The 16,185-nt window shown below is 42.0% G+C and overlaps 1 protein-coding gene across 1 annotated transcript in view; it reads left to right on the top strand.

The window, feature by feature from the left end:
• The first annotated feature begins 682 nt into the window (after positions 1-682).
• The window catches only part of DCBLD2 (discoidin, CUB and LCCL domain containing 2), a 43,917-nt gene continuing 28,414 nt past the window's right edge, over positions 683-16,185 (top strand). Inside the window, exon 1 of the mRNA XM_033051843.2 lies at positions 683-797. Within this exon, the coding sequence (XP_032907734.1) occupies positions 686-797 (112 nt within the window). The 5' untranslated portion in view covers positions 683-685. The remainder of the gene's footprint in view (positions 798-16,185) is intronic.

Here is a 16,185-nt window from a genome sequence, read left to right as displayed (position 1 = left end):
GGTTTTTTTTAAGTATTTTTTTCCTGCGGTTGACTTCAGCTCTCCAATCACACACGGTGCATATTCAAAAGCTGGGGGATAAGGGATAAAGCTGCAATGGCTTGGGACCTCATAGCCAAGCCCTTCCACATCTAGAGCTGAATTCACATTTGCGTGTGGACTGCTATGACACCAGATTATCCTTTCTATTAACAATAGCAATAGACATGTTTTCAAGGACTTTTGTTTGGGTTCTTCCCAGAAATTTTGCCGTAATCTCTACTCGGGGAGGGGGGAAGCTCAAAAAAAAAGTGAAATACTCGTAGCTAGCTCGCAGGGCGGCGGTGGAACAGAGCGGGAACTCAGGGGCTGGCTCCCGGGGACTCGGTCCCTGGGCCGTGAGCCCCGCGCAGGCCGCCCGGGAGGGCGCGTCTCGGGGCAGGAGCGGAGGGGTCCCAACGCTCGGCCCGGCGGGGCCGCACCGCAGCCGCCACCGCCCGGGGCTCGGCAGCGCCTGGGGCTGGCCGTGCGCGGCGGAGGGGCCGGCAGGAAGCGGGGCGGCCCCGCCGCGCCCCCGGAAGCGGTTGGGCGGCCGCGGGGGACGGGCGGGCTGGCGGGCGCGCAGGGCTCAGACGCGGCTCGGCGCGGCCGCCCCGCAGCCCGCGATGCCCTGGGACCGCCGGGCGCGCCGGCCACGCGGCGGGGTATGGTGAGCCCGGGGCGGCCGCTCCCCCCGGGGACCCGGCGGGCGGCCTCGCTGCTCTGCCCCACCCTTCTCCTCCTCTTGCTGCTGCTGCGGGGCACCGAGGCGCAGAAAGGTGGGTGCGAGAGCGGCGGCGGGCGAGCCCCGCAGCCCCGGCGGCCGGGGGAGGGAAATCAACCCTACGGAGCTTTACTGCTGGGAGGGGGCGGCCCTGGGCATGTGGCTCTGCGTGCCGAACCTGTCCCCTCCCTGGCCAACAAAGGGCGAGAGAAGAGCCCCGTTTTGGAGGAAAAAAAAAAAAAGGCAACCCAAAACTTAAACAAGAATCGTTTTTTCGTCGCCACTCGGTACTCCCGGGGGAGCTGGCGGCGGGAGGGCTTCACCCGGAGGGCGCGGCCGGAGCTCGGCTGGGAGCCGGGGCTGTAGAGGCAGCTCGGGGCACAGGGGCAGGGCAGGGGGGTGTGGGGTGTGAGGTGACTCCCGCCTGCCCGCTGTGAAGTGTTCGGTGTGAGCTAGCGGAGATTCTGCTTGCTGTGAAAATAAACTTTCACTCGCCTAAGAGTATGCAGAAGTGTATATTACGGTGCGTGTCCGGAACGTGTGACAGGGTGGAAGGCGTTGTTGTTTTTTGGGGTTTTTTTTTTGTTTAGAGAATTCGATGAGATTTCTCCTCCTCGGGTGGAATTAATGAGCAGGCTTTAGCACTGTGAAAATTACGAGGCACAGTTTGGTCAAATCATGGCAGGAGATCAGAGGATGCCACTGTGACTGTCACTTTGATCATGTGCTTGGGACAAAGTGGTGGGAGTGAGTGTTTTGACAGCATCTTGAAGCTCACTTCTGCTTTTGGGAAGATTAATTTTGTGGTTTTTCAATACCACTTGCACTGGTCTTAAGTCGTTTCAGAAGCTGATGTCCTCAGAAAGTGTTTTAAATTGTCACATAACTTTCCTTCCTTGTCAGAGATGGAAATGTGGTTGAATTTCAGAAATGCTGCATTTAAATGCACAAAGGAATAGGAATTAAATGCACTCTACTGCTTTTACATCTAAATTAAACATTTAACTGATTAATTAATTGAATGGGAGAAGTTCAGTGGTGTATTCATAGAGCATCGTTTTTGTGTGGACTTACATTTTCCTCTTATTTCCAGCTAATTGCATTTAAATATGTTCTGATACACGTAAAAAACTAATGTTAATAAGCATTTGACACAGCTGGGTTTTTTTCTTGCAATTTATAATGGATTTGGAGAAGACCCATTTGCTTTTGAGAGGAAATTGGGCTGTTTTAACATTGTCTTTTGAAGGTTGCTGCTGGATGAGACAGGCAGCAGCAAGGTGTTAGTTCATGTTGTAGGAGCATCATGCTTGTGCTGACCTGACACTTGTCTGACCTTTTGGTGAGCAGACTGAGTTTGTTATTCTAGGAGAAAACTGAAATAACTGTGGGGGCAGGGAAGAGTCATAATTTACCTGCAGATGCTCGAGTCACACTGGCTCACTGAATAGTCAGGGATGTGTTAGAGGGGGTGGGACCATGCAGCAAGAAGTGGTGCTTCCCAGGACAACAGGCTTTTATAGGTATGTGTGAAACTTTATCTTTCTGTTCTTTGGGAAACTGCTGCTGAAGAGCTTCTACCCAGAATTTCAATTTGCATTGTTTCTCTAGTTAATGCTTAAAGTTTACTCGGAAGTCTCACTCCTAAGCAGGAGAGAAACCTCTTTGTTGACAAACTTCATTTTATTTGCTAACAAAAAGCAGAGCTTGTTTTGAGGTGAGGGACTCTGGTGTTATCAAATACAATGCTTTAATATGAGAAACTACTAGAGCTTCTAAGAAGAGTTCTGCTAGTGAGGGACTGTTTCCTTGCCAAAATATTTTCATTTATCGTATTCCAGAGAAGGTTGGGGGGCCCATATCCTATCTCTCTAAATGCTGACATAATTCTAATTTGGGTAAGGAGTCTCATATATAAATGAGGGTGCGGTCTAGCTCTTGAAGGTCTGCACAAAATTATTGCTCAATTAGGGCTTTAAACATATGAACAGACTTCTGAAAGTATCTTGACTGACAATGAAAGTAACCAAGTTCTGGGAAATTCCACAATTAAAGTTGCTTTTAAGCTCTTTTATAAAAGTACAGTAAGTGATACTGTGTAGGAACCTAACCTCATTCATTATGTTGGAGAGGCTGATCCTCTGTTAATAAGCAATTGTTCGTTTTCTACCATTCAGTGGCTCTAAGCCTCACATACAACATGATATTTAAATTTTTTTCTGAAGATAGTGTTTTCATTTCTCACATGCTTTTCTGTAGAGCACCTTCCTGGTATTAACTGATTTAAAAAATAATATTATTTTGGTCAACATGAAGCTTGTTTTTAGTGTTGGGTCAAATGGTGCTCCTCTCCTTTCGGACAACAGCAAACTGAGAAATGAAAAAGTGCAGGTATTGCTGTGGTGAACATGTTTTTCACAGTAGCCTACTCTATTATCTTGTAGGATTCAAGTGGAATTTTTTTCAGTCTATCATATATAAAATAATTCAGTGTATAAATTCAGAATTCCTTCTTCAAGGACTTAAACTTCAGTGTACAGCTGTGTTTGAAAACGATGAGCATTTTTATTAGCTCTAACACCTTCAGAAGTGCCCTGTGGTGCATTTCATAATCTCGTGCCTTGTGGACTGTCCAGCTAATGCCTGTGCAAGTCAGCTCTTGTGATTTTTTGAAACAGTTGTTTAGTGAATCTAGCTCCTGGTTGCAAAGAAATTGATATTTGAAAAATACTTCGAGTATTTTTTTTTGTTGTTTTTCATGTAATTAGGCAGGTGTGAATAAAAACAAGCCAACAGCTAAACTTCTTGCTCTTTGTGGATTGCATTTTGAGAAACATTGCTCTTAGCAGATGTTTAGGTATTGGCATAAATTTAGTACGGTCTGTTCATTAGCTAAATTTAACTTTTTTTTTAATTCAAAAAAACACAGCTACAGGAGGAATGGCTGCTTAGCTTTCATCAAAGTAGAAGTTTAATAATGTATCAGTAATTCTGAAGGTGTGAAGCTTGTAGGGTCTGTGGAGCAAGAACTTTGTTATGTCACTAACTAGTTTGGTAGCCATTTGTTGGGATTTCTAGTCGATACCAATGTACCTGTAAAACTGGGAACAAATGCCTAAAGTTGAAAGGAACCTTTTGTTGTGAAACTGATTCCCCAGTGACTTGGAGTAGATTTATTTGCGGTCTTTTAAAAAAAAGTGGTGCTGGATGATTGTTTTTAAATGTGATTGCCACATTTTGTTCTAAACAAATAGCAGCCCATCAGGATGTTGTATGCTTAAACCTAATTGAAGAAAGTGCAAAAAAGTGATTCATCACTGTAGCTTAAAAATGTTTGTTTTGGTGTAGCAGGGAAAAATAATTTTTGAATGTCTGGTACTGAGTTATCATCATCTGAAAAGTGAAGTGAAAGAACTCAATGGCTCTGTGCACACTGGGCTTCATGAAATGGTTTTCCATGGCCTTGTGTTCAGGGACTCAGCGCGGTATTTTGGATCATTTGTGTGTTCCTCATTTCTCCTCAGTTCCTCGGTGTGCTCTCCGCAGCACTCCTGGTCTCACCTCAGCTTGTCCCTCCTGCAGGGCAGTAGGCAGTGGTGGCTCTGACTGTGGCTAGTCCGGAATTGGGCAGGTGCTGATCCATCAACTGTAGTCTGGGGAGAAGGAATCGGGCAAAGAGAAGATATCTCTAGCTACATATCCAGCAACTGGGCAAGATGGAGGAGACTGCAGTTTCTCCCTCAGGGTCCTGGAAGAGATGATTTCCTTCTATAAAGGGCTGCCGAGGGTTCCAGCTGGCAGAGTAGCCCATTGCAGGTGTGTCTTTTCCTGCTGCAGAGAGCTCTGGGCATGCAAATACAAAGCACTGCCACAAAGCCTCTGTCACATGAGCTATGGCCATGTCTTGCCTTGCACACAAGTGCCACTTTCTATTCTTGCTAAATTCGATTGGGTGGTGTCTCACTGCCCTTTGTGTCCGTTGTATCCATCCTTGGCTGGGCTCATCTGGAAGGAAGGGAGTCACAGCCAAACCCAAAAGGAATTATTTTGGTTAAAAAGAACCTCAGATCTTTGCATGAGAGATTTATTGTCCCTCAAATTAACATCAGATTAAGTGTTTTATGAGGAGGAGGGCAGTGCTCTAATGAACTGTTTTGCTTTTTTAATGGGACAGTTGTACTTAAGAGTGCAGTGTTTTGAGGATGCAATTGTGCAGCTTGAGGATTCAAGGATTGGTGCCATTTAGGCAGGACTGCCGAGGCAAATCCCTTTCATCCCTGTGTTGAGAAATATGGAAGAGTTTTTCAAGACCAAGGCTTAAAGTTAGGATAGGCTTTTTCAGGTTTTCTGATTCTCTTTTTAACTTCCCAGCATTGCACCTTGAAGATAGATTTAGAGAGGAGGAACAGTGCCGTAAAGAATTTTGTGGAGGAATGCTGTTCCTGAAGGGAAGTGAGCCGGTACTGAAAGTATAGACTTTAAAAGAGTGAATATCCTTTGCTTTGGAAAACAAGAACCTCAGCAATGTTATTTTTCCTCCTCTAGTTAATGAGCCTTACTTGAAGCGGGTATGTGGATCTGGTAGGCAAAAGGTACATCCACGCATTCTGCAGAGCATCCTTTCTGGGAGGGTTCTTCCCAGTTCTGCCTTGGTTCAGCTCAGCTCATCTGGGAACCTGTTGAGGTTGTGCTAGCCTCATCCTTTCCTGTAAAGAACGGAGGAATCACCCTTTTGTGTAAATAACCTTTGGAACTCTCATACTCATAAGAATGTACTGCATTTTGGATTTAAGCAGTACGGTGCATGTTGGTTTTATATATATAACTGTATGTGTGTGGCTATAAAAATCAAGCATCTGAGCTGGTGTTAGAAAAGGAATGTAAATGTTCTTTCAGAAGCTTGTGTGCTGTTACTGCGTGCATCTCAAACCAACCTTCTAGCATGTTAGTGCAGTCTTTAGGAAAATTATTTTCCTGCTACTGAATGGAGATGTTTGGCTTTCAAAATTTTCAAGAGTGTTTTCTTATGTTATTCATGTAAGAGGAAAATAAATGTCTCCTTTCTCTGCAATTCTGCCGACCTGCTTTATGGTGTGGGAAATGATGCATTAGGTTTTTAATGAGATCGCTGCTGCTCTGTGTAGTTTCAATCATCAGCTGGTTAAAGGCTGCCTTGAATGCATCAGCTTTCGTAGCTCAGATAATCATCAGTTTAAGTTTAACCCTTGTTGGAATTGCTGCTTAGCATATTGTGAAATGTTTCTATATTGGTTATTACATCCATATTTTGAAAGGCTTTTAAAAAAACCGTTGCTTGTCATCCCCACTTTTATAACTGCACCCTGTGCTTTGGGGAAACCTGGAATTTGTTTTGAAGTCAAAGTATTTCCTTTTCCTCCTCCATTTTCTGATTGAGTTGCTTTTGGATTGATTTCTCTAAATCTAGTATTATGGAACATTCAGGGTCCTTTTATTTAAAATTGTATAGTTGAAACCATTATCCAAGCATAGAGTGTGGATTGGTTACTAAACTGAAGGGAGGTGGAGAGGGAGAAGCAGGAGTAATATTGACATAGAAGGCCACATGGTAACATGCATTAAGATAGAATTTTCAGCCCTGAGGGGTTTTTATACAGAATGGTGGGTTGTTATCTGTGAAGCTTGTTCATTAATGCAGTATGATATACCAAATTTTGCTGAACTCCATCCTTTGCCATCCATTACTGGAGGCAAATGCTTGAGCTGTGCTATTCATAGTCTGTTTGAGCTTGTTGCTTTATAACCAAACACTTTGTATTATTTGAAACAAAAATTGTACTTGAAAATCTGATAGAGACTTGACCTTTGGACCATAGAATAACACTCATTTTGAAAATGGCTTCTGGTTGATGCATTTTTTTGCCTAGCGCCTGGAAAAAAAGCCCCCAAAACCCCTAACACCAACCCTTGAATGTGTAAGAACCATTTAACCTGTGCTTTCTTTTCAAGCATGCAATTTCTGGTGTTTCCCTGCATGACCACTTAGTTTTACCTTGGTGAAGAGTTCTAAGAGGATAACATTTCCCTATGGTTGCTAAACTCTTCAAAAGTGAAATTAGAGCAGATAGCTAAACGAGTATGAACTATCTCAGTATTTCAATCAATTGGATCATGGAATTGTAACACAGTCACTTGGTACTGCTTATGGCATTTGCATGCTTCCTCTTGACTTTTCTTCAAAATCTCTGTGTTTGGAGTTGCCACTTCTGTTTGGGTTATATTCTTTTTTCTCTGCAAACACCAAAATAAAAATAATTTTCAGTAAGTTAGCAGTCTGCAAGGTTTGGACCAGCACAGCTGCTGGATACTGAAGCTCAGTGATTAGTTGTCTCTTTGATTTTGGTGAGTTTAGTTGCATCCTGAAAATCAAGCATGTTTGCAGTATACACCTCAAAATATTTTGTTCCAAGTTTGCAGTAAGACTGTGATTTGAGTTGACCTCTCTAGCTGTAAATAAGCTGGAATATATTTGCAATAGCAATGTGAAATGCAAGTCCACAAACCATTAGAAGTGCAAGGATTCTTAGCAGCTATTGGCAGTTGCTTCTGAAAAAGCATTCTTTTGAAGAATAAGGTTTCCTGGAAGCAGAATGTGTGTAAATGGGGATTATGTACGTGCTTGTTTTTAATGTTTGCTGATGTGAGGAGGATGTGTGGGCCTGGTCAATGGTCTCTGTACAAGGGTGGTGTGCATTGTGACTCAGGTAATCATTATTTTCCTGTAGGAATTTGACTGCTGAACTTAGGAACCTCTGTTCTCAGTATCTTACTGAAAATGCTGATTCCTATCCTGTTGGCAGAAATTCCACGCCCCTTGTTTTTGACTGGTGTCACAGTTAGGAGGTCCAGATCCACCACGGGTGCCATAGTTGCGTACATTGCTATTGCATTAGTAAATGTTGTTGTGGAAGCTGAACCAGTTTTGTGAACTCAGTTGTGTCATTCTTGGCAATACCAATAGGTGTGTTTTTAAGAATGTGTTAGAAACAGATGAGGAGTTGTTTTTGCATTTTGTTTGTTTTCTTCTCCAGGTGTTTAAAGCATGCTAGCTTTAAAAATAAGTAAAAAGTCTTTTTCTCAAGGTGCCTTTGCTCAAGTCTGAAGACTTTCTGGGAAGAAATTTAACACAACTTCCTGAATTCCCCTTAGTTAGAATAGTGACTAACCAACTCGTAAGTAGTCAGGGTGTAAAAGAAATCATACTTTAAAGGCCTTTCTGCTATTCAGTACATTATGAAGCCATCATTGTGTAAAATTACTTATAAATTAGGATCAGACAGGTTCAAACTTGCTGCTTTTGTTTTTTTAAAGAGTGAGTCTGTGGGTGTTGTGTAGTTTTTCAATATTGCTTCTTCTTGGTGGTTTTTTTTTTGTTGTTGGTGGTGGTTTTTTAAGAAATATTTCTCTGGCATTTTCTTTAAGCCAGAACAGTTTGGGTTTCATTGGTCAAACTGTATCACAGCGGTTTTTTTAATTGTAGTATTAAAAACAAACAGCTATTTTAAGATTTTTTTTTGTTATTGTTCTGTGTGGGCATCTTTGATTTTGTTAATGTTTTTCATTGTTCAGTAAAATTTTATATTAGTGTATAACATTTTAACATTCTTCATGATGTGACAACTCAATTCAACTAATCACAGGAGACTGGCTTTTTAACCATGTTCCATTGATCATGCATCATTTATTAACTGAAAAGTTAAAATAAAATCTATGGTCAGATCATCCATAGGCTTTATTAAACACTCCCCTTCCTACTTTACATCTTTGCTAGTTAATCCCCCCTCTAAATCTTCCTCCCAGATTTTCAAGTTTTCCAGATACACTTTTAGATCAGGGAAGAGGTTTTGTTATCTGGGGTTGGAATATTATCCATCAGAATGACCATCCTTGCCAGCTACTCATCTTTGGATTGTCAATCTTGCTTTAATTTGATGGATTGTGTGTGAGGTCACATGGATTCTCTTTTAAATTTTTTTCCCCCAAAATGGTTTTTCTGATAGAATGATTCTCAGATTTTCTTGCTTGTTTAAGTGCTGTCAGAGGTAATAATTTGACACATCCTTGTGAATACGATTAATGGTGGAAAAGGGAACTTAAAAAGCTTGACATGCTTCTGAAAATGGTTGTGAGCAGACAATTCTTCTGTCATGTTTTCTAAACAGGAGGATGGTGTAAATGCTTTTCAGAGTGATGCTGTCAGTTATCACACTAATACTGTTTATTGTGACCTGGCATTTAGTCAAAATTTGCATATACAGTAATTTCAGGAATACAAGCCGCACTGAGTATAAGCCACATCTCTGGGTGTTGGCAAATATTTCGTTCTTTGTCCATAAATAAGCCACACCTGAGTATAAGCCGCTCTGTCGTTCGCAGCAAGGACCCACGTGCAACAAAGTTGCCAAATAGTAAAAGAACCGCGGCAGGGCAGGGTTTACTGGCTCGGCTCGGGCTGTGCAGGCTCGGCCTGCTCGGGGCTACCGACGGGGCCAGGTAGCCCAGCCCGGCGCTGCCGCTCAGTGGGGCCACTGGGGGCCAACCGCCGCTGCCACTGGGCTCGGTCACCACGGCCCAGCGCTGCCCTGTGGTGGCAGGCAGGGACGGAGCCTCCCCTGCTCCCGCAGCGTCCAGCGGGGATGGAGCACCCCGCCGCCTCCCCGAGCCGCAGCAATGGCGGCGCGGGGCCCCCCCGTCTCTCCCCCGGGCTGCGGCAGAGGAGGAAAGGAGAGAGCTCTCCTGCCTCTCTCCCCGCCCCCCGTGCTGCCTGCAGGGAACCAGGCTCCAGCCGCAGTGCAACAGAGTAACAATTTGTAACAATTGCGACATGCCGGCTTTGCAGCTGCTCGGCTCGGCACTCTGGCTGGCACTTCTGAGGTTGTAAATGTCAGAAAATTATTCACATATTAGCTGCTCCTGAGTATTAGCCGCATTTCCGGTTTGGGAGCAAAATCTTAGTCAAAATGGTGCAGCTTGTATTAGTGAAATTACTGTAAGTGTTCTGTAAAATTATTTCAGATTTGCAAAAGGATAATTATTTTTCATCCCTGAGTACCATTTTCTCCTTCTATTCAGTGATCCCTTTGGGTTTTTTCTAAACTTAGATTGGTTCATCATAAGACCTCAAATGTTCCTTAGCTTTGAAGAGGAATCTTTCAGTTCTCTTACTTGCAAATTCTTGGAGTAGAAGTATTTCAGTGCCCAGTTGCAGCTTTCAATGTTGAAGGATAACACTGAAATGTTTTAGTAGTTGTGCCACAACTCTCTTCAGTTTCACCCCAGTATAAAACTAGAAGTAGGATGTGTGAAGTGTTTTAATTAGACTTGGCAAGACAAACCACTTGCATGTAAACAGGGTTTTTTTTCTAGAGAGAAGCCTCACAGGAATGAGGCAGATGAAAGATCCTCAATATCTTGAGTGGCAAGATGAATTACAGTGGTGCAATTTTGCATTGTTACTCCTCAGAGTGCAGAAGTTTTGCCTATGAAGGGATAGTGTATCACAGAGATATAACACATATTCTGAGTATGTTGTGCATGTATGCTTACCTGGAAGACCACACAGCTGGCAGCTGCTGCATCTTCAACAGGACTGTAGCCAGTTAAAGCCCATATTTTAACTTTGCTCCAGAATGGTTAAGATATGGAAAAAAAATCTTGCCTTGTTCAGTGTGGTAGACTGGTGCTTAATTCTTCTTTTGCAAATCTGTGAGTTTTGTGATAAACCAAGAAGCCCTAAACCACTATCTGTTCAATTCTTTTTTTATGCAATTGTGCACAGGTGTCAAAGTACATCTCATTATCATAAGGGAGGGAAGAGGAATGCATTCAGTTGAATGATTTTGAATGCTTGTGTACTAAATCTAGTGATGATCACTTTTTGTCTTTTTCCTAAGTGTAGTTGAAAATTTCAAATAAAGCATTACTTTACATCTTCATTTTTTAAACAGATGCTTTCAAGCTCTCCAACCCTACACAAGGCATCATTTTCTTCTTGCTATGAAGAAGGTACAGCAAAGCTGATGGGCAAGCTTAAAGTTACAGATAGTTTTTACTGAAGCTTCACACACTGACTTCCTACATGCTCTCACTGTACTTTTTATGATAAATTTGGCACTTAAAAAATGGTGACTCAAACATTTAAATTTGCTGTCATATTCCTAGTTCATCATATTGTAATTCAGTAGTACATAATGTAGTACATAATTATTTTACTGGTTGTATCCATAGAGGGTCAAAAGTGTGACAACATCTTTGTTTTAAGGGAATATCTGCAGAGCAAAATTAGGAATGAAGTGCCTTTTAGAACAGATTGTATATTAAATTTTATATTAAATTTTATGATACTGCAATGAAGCCAAGTCATTCAAAATGGGGAAACTCCAGACAGTCCCTGTTGAAATTTTGAATTTAGATTAGAAAATTAATGTTAGAAATCAAGATGATGCTGTATGCCACCTACACCAGGAGAAGGAACTGCTGGTGCACAGATATGGAGTGGGACTGTTGTCATTAACTAATGACAACAGATTTAAATTCTCTGTTCTTGGTGCAGCTGTGGGGTCCAAATAATGACAACTGTGTTCTGAGGTTTTCAGTGACAACTGTGCTTTAAGGTTTTTTTTTTGAAAGCATCCACACTTCCTTCTTTCTGTTCAGATACCCAAACCAGGAGCTTCCTCCCTGCCAACTTCTCTTGATTCCATGGTGCCAAAAACTGTTCTTTCCTGTGGCTGCTGCTGGCTTCTCACTATCCCTGCCTTGTTCAGGCTCCAGTGGCTGGTGGGCTGTGCCCATCCCTCATGCAGCAGAGGGCAGCTGGGGTGGGAACCTGGACTCAGAACTGGGAAGCAGCCCAACAGGAGTACAGTGAGCACTGGCAGTGGATGGAGCAGGGAAGATGCAGCTGCTCATGAGAGGCAAAATAGTGCTGCCACCACGGATCTGCAGCTTAGGCTGTGTAGTCTCATTTATGAACTGGAAAAGGAAGGGGGGAAAATGTTGAGTGTAGTTTTAACTTAGCATGTGAATTATTGGTATGATTAGAGAACTTTTTGCCTCTTAGTTGACATGTGTGAAGCTTGTAAAATTTCATGTGGTCCTGGTGTGGTAAGAAGTTTGAAAAACTTCTAGGAGGTTTGAAGCCCATTCTGATCATGACCATTGCTTATTCTCATGGTGTTTTGCATGACCATCTGTGTGTTATTTTTCATTTACTCATCATCTGTGTAGCTCTTAAAGTACTGAAGCAGAGCAGTGTTTATTTTTAAGAAAGTGTTGGTGCAGATTGCAAAGTAAATGCTGTGTCTTGGGAAGTTGGCCAGCTGCATGTGCCAGCCAAAGGCACAGAGCATGAGCTGTCACTGTGAGTCAGCCTGGGCAGCAGATCAGAAGGGCTTCTGGATTATGTACCATTGAGCACACAGTCCACTCACGCTCATATATATCACTTTTCACCATGCCTAGCCTGTTTTTGTAACCTTCTTTTGCCAGAATACTATGTAAGCAAGTCACAGCTGTCCCTGGGGACTTATATTGTTCCTCTGGCATCAGTAAGTAAAAATTTTGCAGCAGTCTTACACGGCTGATGTCTCTTTTGTTCTTTTGAAGTAGTCAGTTCAGTTAGTACATGACAGCAGAGAAAGCACATGTCTTCCCTGCTCTGATGGCTTAGTAGTTTTAGGTAATTTATTTTAAAACGTTATCATATTTTGGATGCTAAATTTAGGATTCCTAAGTGTTACTGTTTTATGTAAAATTCAGTGGCTGAAGGCTAAGACTGGAGTTCCAGAGAGGATGATTGTAAAGCTGCATGTACAGATTAAAATAATAAAGTGCTAATTGTCACTAACCCAGCACGTGGCCCGTGTTGTAAATGAAAACAGTAAAATTTTGTTGTAATGGCATATTAAATTTTGTACTTTGGCTGTAAGAACAAGAATAAGCCTCTGTCTCCTCTCACTCTCTCCTGTCACCCCACTGTGCTGCCAACATTTTGAAAAGCAAAATGTTCATTGTGCTTTTGTCCTGTTCCTGTCTTTGTTAAACCTCATACCATAATTTCATTAACTGTCTAAGGGTGTCCCACAACAGGTAAATCAATCCAAACTGAGGCAGCCATAATCCCACTTCTGTTCCATTCCTTGCCCTGCCACTGGCAGTGGCACCAAGGGCTGCTTCAGGGTTGGGTTGGTGAAACCCAGCACCGTGTGGTGGCAGTGGGTTGGGGCTCTGCAACCAGCTTGGTTCCTCAAGCCAGTGCACCACTCTTGTGTGACTGCTGTTCCCAGGATTGGGATGGTTTCTGCTTCTTTGGTTGGCATTCCAGGTTGTTTAAAGTGCAAACATGGGTTGGCAGTGCTGGTGAAAGAAGCAATTCCTGCTGTTCCCCTACTCACACACAGTCTTATCCCTGTGTCAAGGAAGGCACTGCTGCATATGCATACTCAAATAAATTAGGGGGTTGCTCGAGGTTAAAACTAACAGCTATTTTTATGCCAAGTCCCTGCTCTGGTTGGCCATGTGGCTGCATAAATGTTTGCCTCCAGTACCAGGAAGGGTGTGAGAACATGTGGCCAAAAGTGAGAGGCAGACAAGGCTTGCTTTTGTCTGTGGCTGTGCTAATTTAAAGTGCCTTCAAGTGTTTATTGAGCTGTGGCCTTGCTTGTGGCAGTGTGGGGTATTTTATGTTGTGAAACATCTGTAGTGGGATGAAATGCCCAAACCAGCATGTTACAGAGGCAAATAAATGGCATTAAGATGAAAGTGGACTGTGTGCTTGTTGGCTTGTTAAGAAAATTAATTCTGACAGAGGAACAGATTCCTTTCTGAAGAGCATCACTCTATGGAATTTGGTGGAAACAGCAGTAAATTTGGAGGACACAAATAAGGCCATTTGAAAATACTTGAAAAAGCTATTTAGATGTCTCTTAATTCCTCAGTGTTTCTTATTCATGGAATTCTTTTGTTTCTTATTCATGGAATTCTTTTGTTCTTTGTGTAAACTTAGTTGCCCACACTGAGAAAAGCAAAAAGCAGATGCAGTGTCTTTTAGTGGTATACTGATAAAAAGTAGGGAAATGCAGAGCACAGGAGTTGAACAGATGAGGAGAAATTATAGTAATGCATTGAATCAGAAAGAGTTGTGTATTTGAAGTTAAAATGAATGTTTTTAAACACTCTTTTTTGCTGATTTGACACTTGTAGATTTGATTCTACCTTTGCTTAGTTAAAAAAGTTTTAATTGCATCCAATATTTAGTCACAAATGTACAGAAAATAATAGCTTATATATGCAAAATCTTCTCAGGAAACCCACTGTTTGAATTGAGACTGTTCAAAAGGCACTTCCACATGTTAAAATTGAGATTGATGTATGGATATGCATCAGTTATGCTTTATAGATTGTAATATTGAGCTGTCTAATGTTTTTATCATTCACTCTTCTCCAAGTAAGGAATGGGAAAGTATTCACTGGTCTAAAAAATTATTTTAAACATGTTTTGATAGTGAGAATGGGTTTAGCAGTCACTAATAGCAGCTGTTCTCGGGGGCGGGGGGAGAAGTTCTGATTAATTGAATTCCAAAACTACAAAGTATAGTTATTCTTTTGTTTGTGGGTAATTATAACTTAACACCCACTCCTGTATGTCCAATATTCCTTCATTCTATTAAATTCCACATTTTCTTCAAGTATCAAAATCCTGTGGATTTGGTATGCTTGTGTTGGTCTAAGTCCTGTGTTTTGTTGATGTCAAGAACTTGGCTTTGAGAAATTGTTTTCAATCATGTGCATGATTGCATCAGGCGTCAATGTGCCACATTCATCTGTGCTCTGTCAGGAGGGTTCAACCAGGCTGCATTCAGAGGTGCCTGGAGAAGAGATGGATCGTTCTCCTGATGGCAGTAGTCTACCTTTCTCTGCCAGCTGCCTTAGAGATGATCTTGTTTCTAACGCAGGTTTTGGTGAAGAACTGCGCTTTTCCTCTACTGTGAACTTGGTCTCCAGGACATGTGAAATTGGATGCCCATCTCTGTCTCCACGTGTCAGGTGTGATGTGTGCACACGAGTGATTAGGTGCTTTTACAAAGGGCTTTATCTATCCTGCAAGTGTAGGAAGCTTGTGATGTGACAGAGAAATCTGAAAGAAAACAGGAGACTCGTTCAGCTGTGTACTGACAACAGAGGTTGTCAGCCCATCCAGGAATAATTGACTAGGGAATTGATGTCTCTCTGCCACTTCTCAGAAACTCCACTCCCACAGATTAACAGAAGCAAAAGATTCTGTGTCACTTCATGACTGGCAGGTGAACAAAGTGAATACTGTCCTATATATGTTGCCACAGTGAAAAGAATTGTACTTTTTCTTGGAGAAAGTGCTGAGTACTTCAGATTGCTCCCCTGATGCTGGATGTGTGTATGTGTCTCTGGAGTTCATCAGTGGTGTTTAAAGAAGTGGGCCAGAAAAGATGAAGCACCACGTTGCATGGAGAGGCTCAAGAACTGCCCTTTTATAGTGCCAGTGCAACAAGATGTGGGTTCATTTCATTGTTCTGCAAGTTTCACTGGAATTGTGATTTTTAAAATTTTCCAAATAGCTCTTGAGTGATGCTGCTGCCCTTGGCAGACTGTATATGCCATGGTAATCTTCAAATTCTTCAGGCATGAAGTGTCTGGCATTTCTGTTACCACTAACATAAGTGAAATACAGTAAAAAGATCTAAAATGTCCATTCAGAGCAAACTACTTTTAAAAATTGACTTCATAGTAAGATGCTGCAGTTCAGCACAACTTTTTTCCTTTCCCTACCTTCCTAGTATGATTTGACAGCAGGTTCTTTAATATGGGTAGAGGAGTATTTTTCCTCTCATGTTTTTAAGAAAACCTACAACAAAAGGGAGGTTTGAGATTAATGTTTCCATTAAATTGTGTAAAGCAAATTAGAAAGTTTTTCTCTCAAGACATTGTTCCAAACTACAAGGGGTAATGTTGACATTTTTTAAGTGATGTGTCTTTAAAAGACAAGTCCCAATGTCTTTGTAAAACTTAAAATATTGTATTTACATTTTCTCTCCTAGATGTGTTGTTTTCTTTTCTCATCAGAAAACTGTGCCGCTGTTAATCATGCACAGTGCAGATACTGTTTCAGGCTTGGGATAGCTGAACAGCAAACTAGTGAAGAGAAGTGTTTAAATGAATGCTAGGCATGATCTTTTCTACTTTTAACTGGAGAGATTTACAGTTTAAATACTTCTGGATCAAAGAGGAGACCCAGGCTTTCCTTTGTTTCTGATTTCCAGCAGCACAGGCTTCAGATGCAAGAAGATGGGGAAGAATCAAAGATACAGGATCATGTGCATTGTTGGTATTCCTGGTTTTAAAAAAATAGTCTTTGTGTAGTGACTGCG

The sequence above is a fragment of the Catharus ustulatus genome, chromosome 2 (assembly GCF_009819885.2).
Source record: "Catharus ustulatus isolate bCatUst1 chromosome 2, bCatUst1.pri.v2, whole genome shotgun sequence".
Lineage (NCBI taxonomy): Eukaryota > Metazoa > Chordata > Aves > Passeriformes > Turdidae > Catharus > Catharus ustulatus.
Note: the sequence above shows the minus strand (reverse complement) of the source record. Positions and strands in the feature narration are given on the sequence as shown.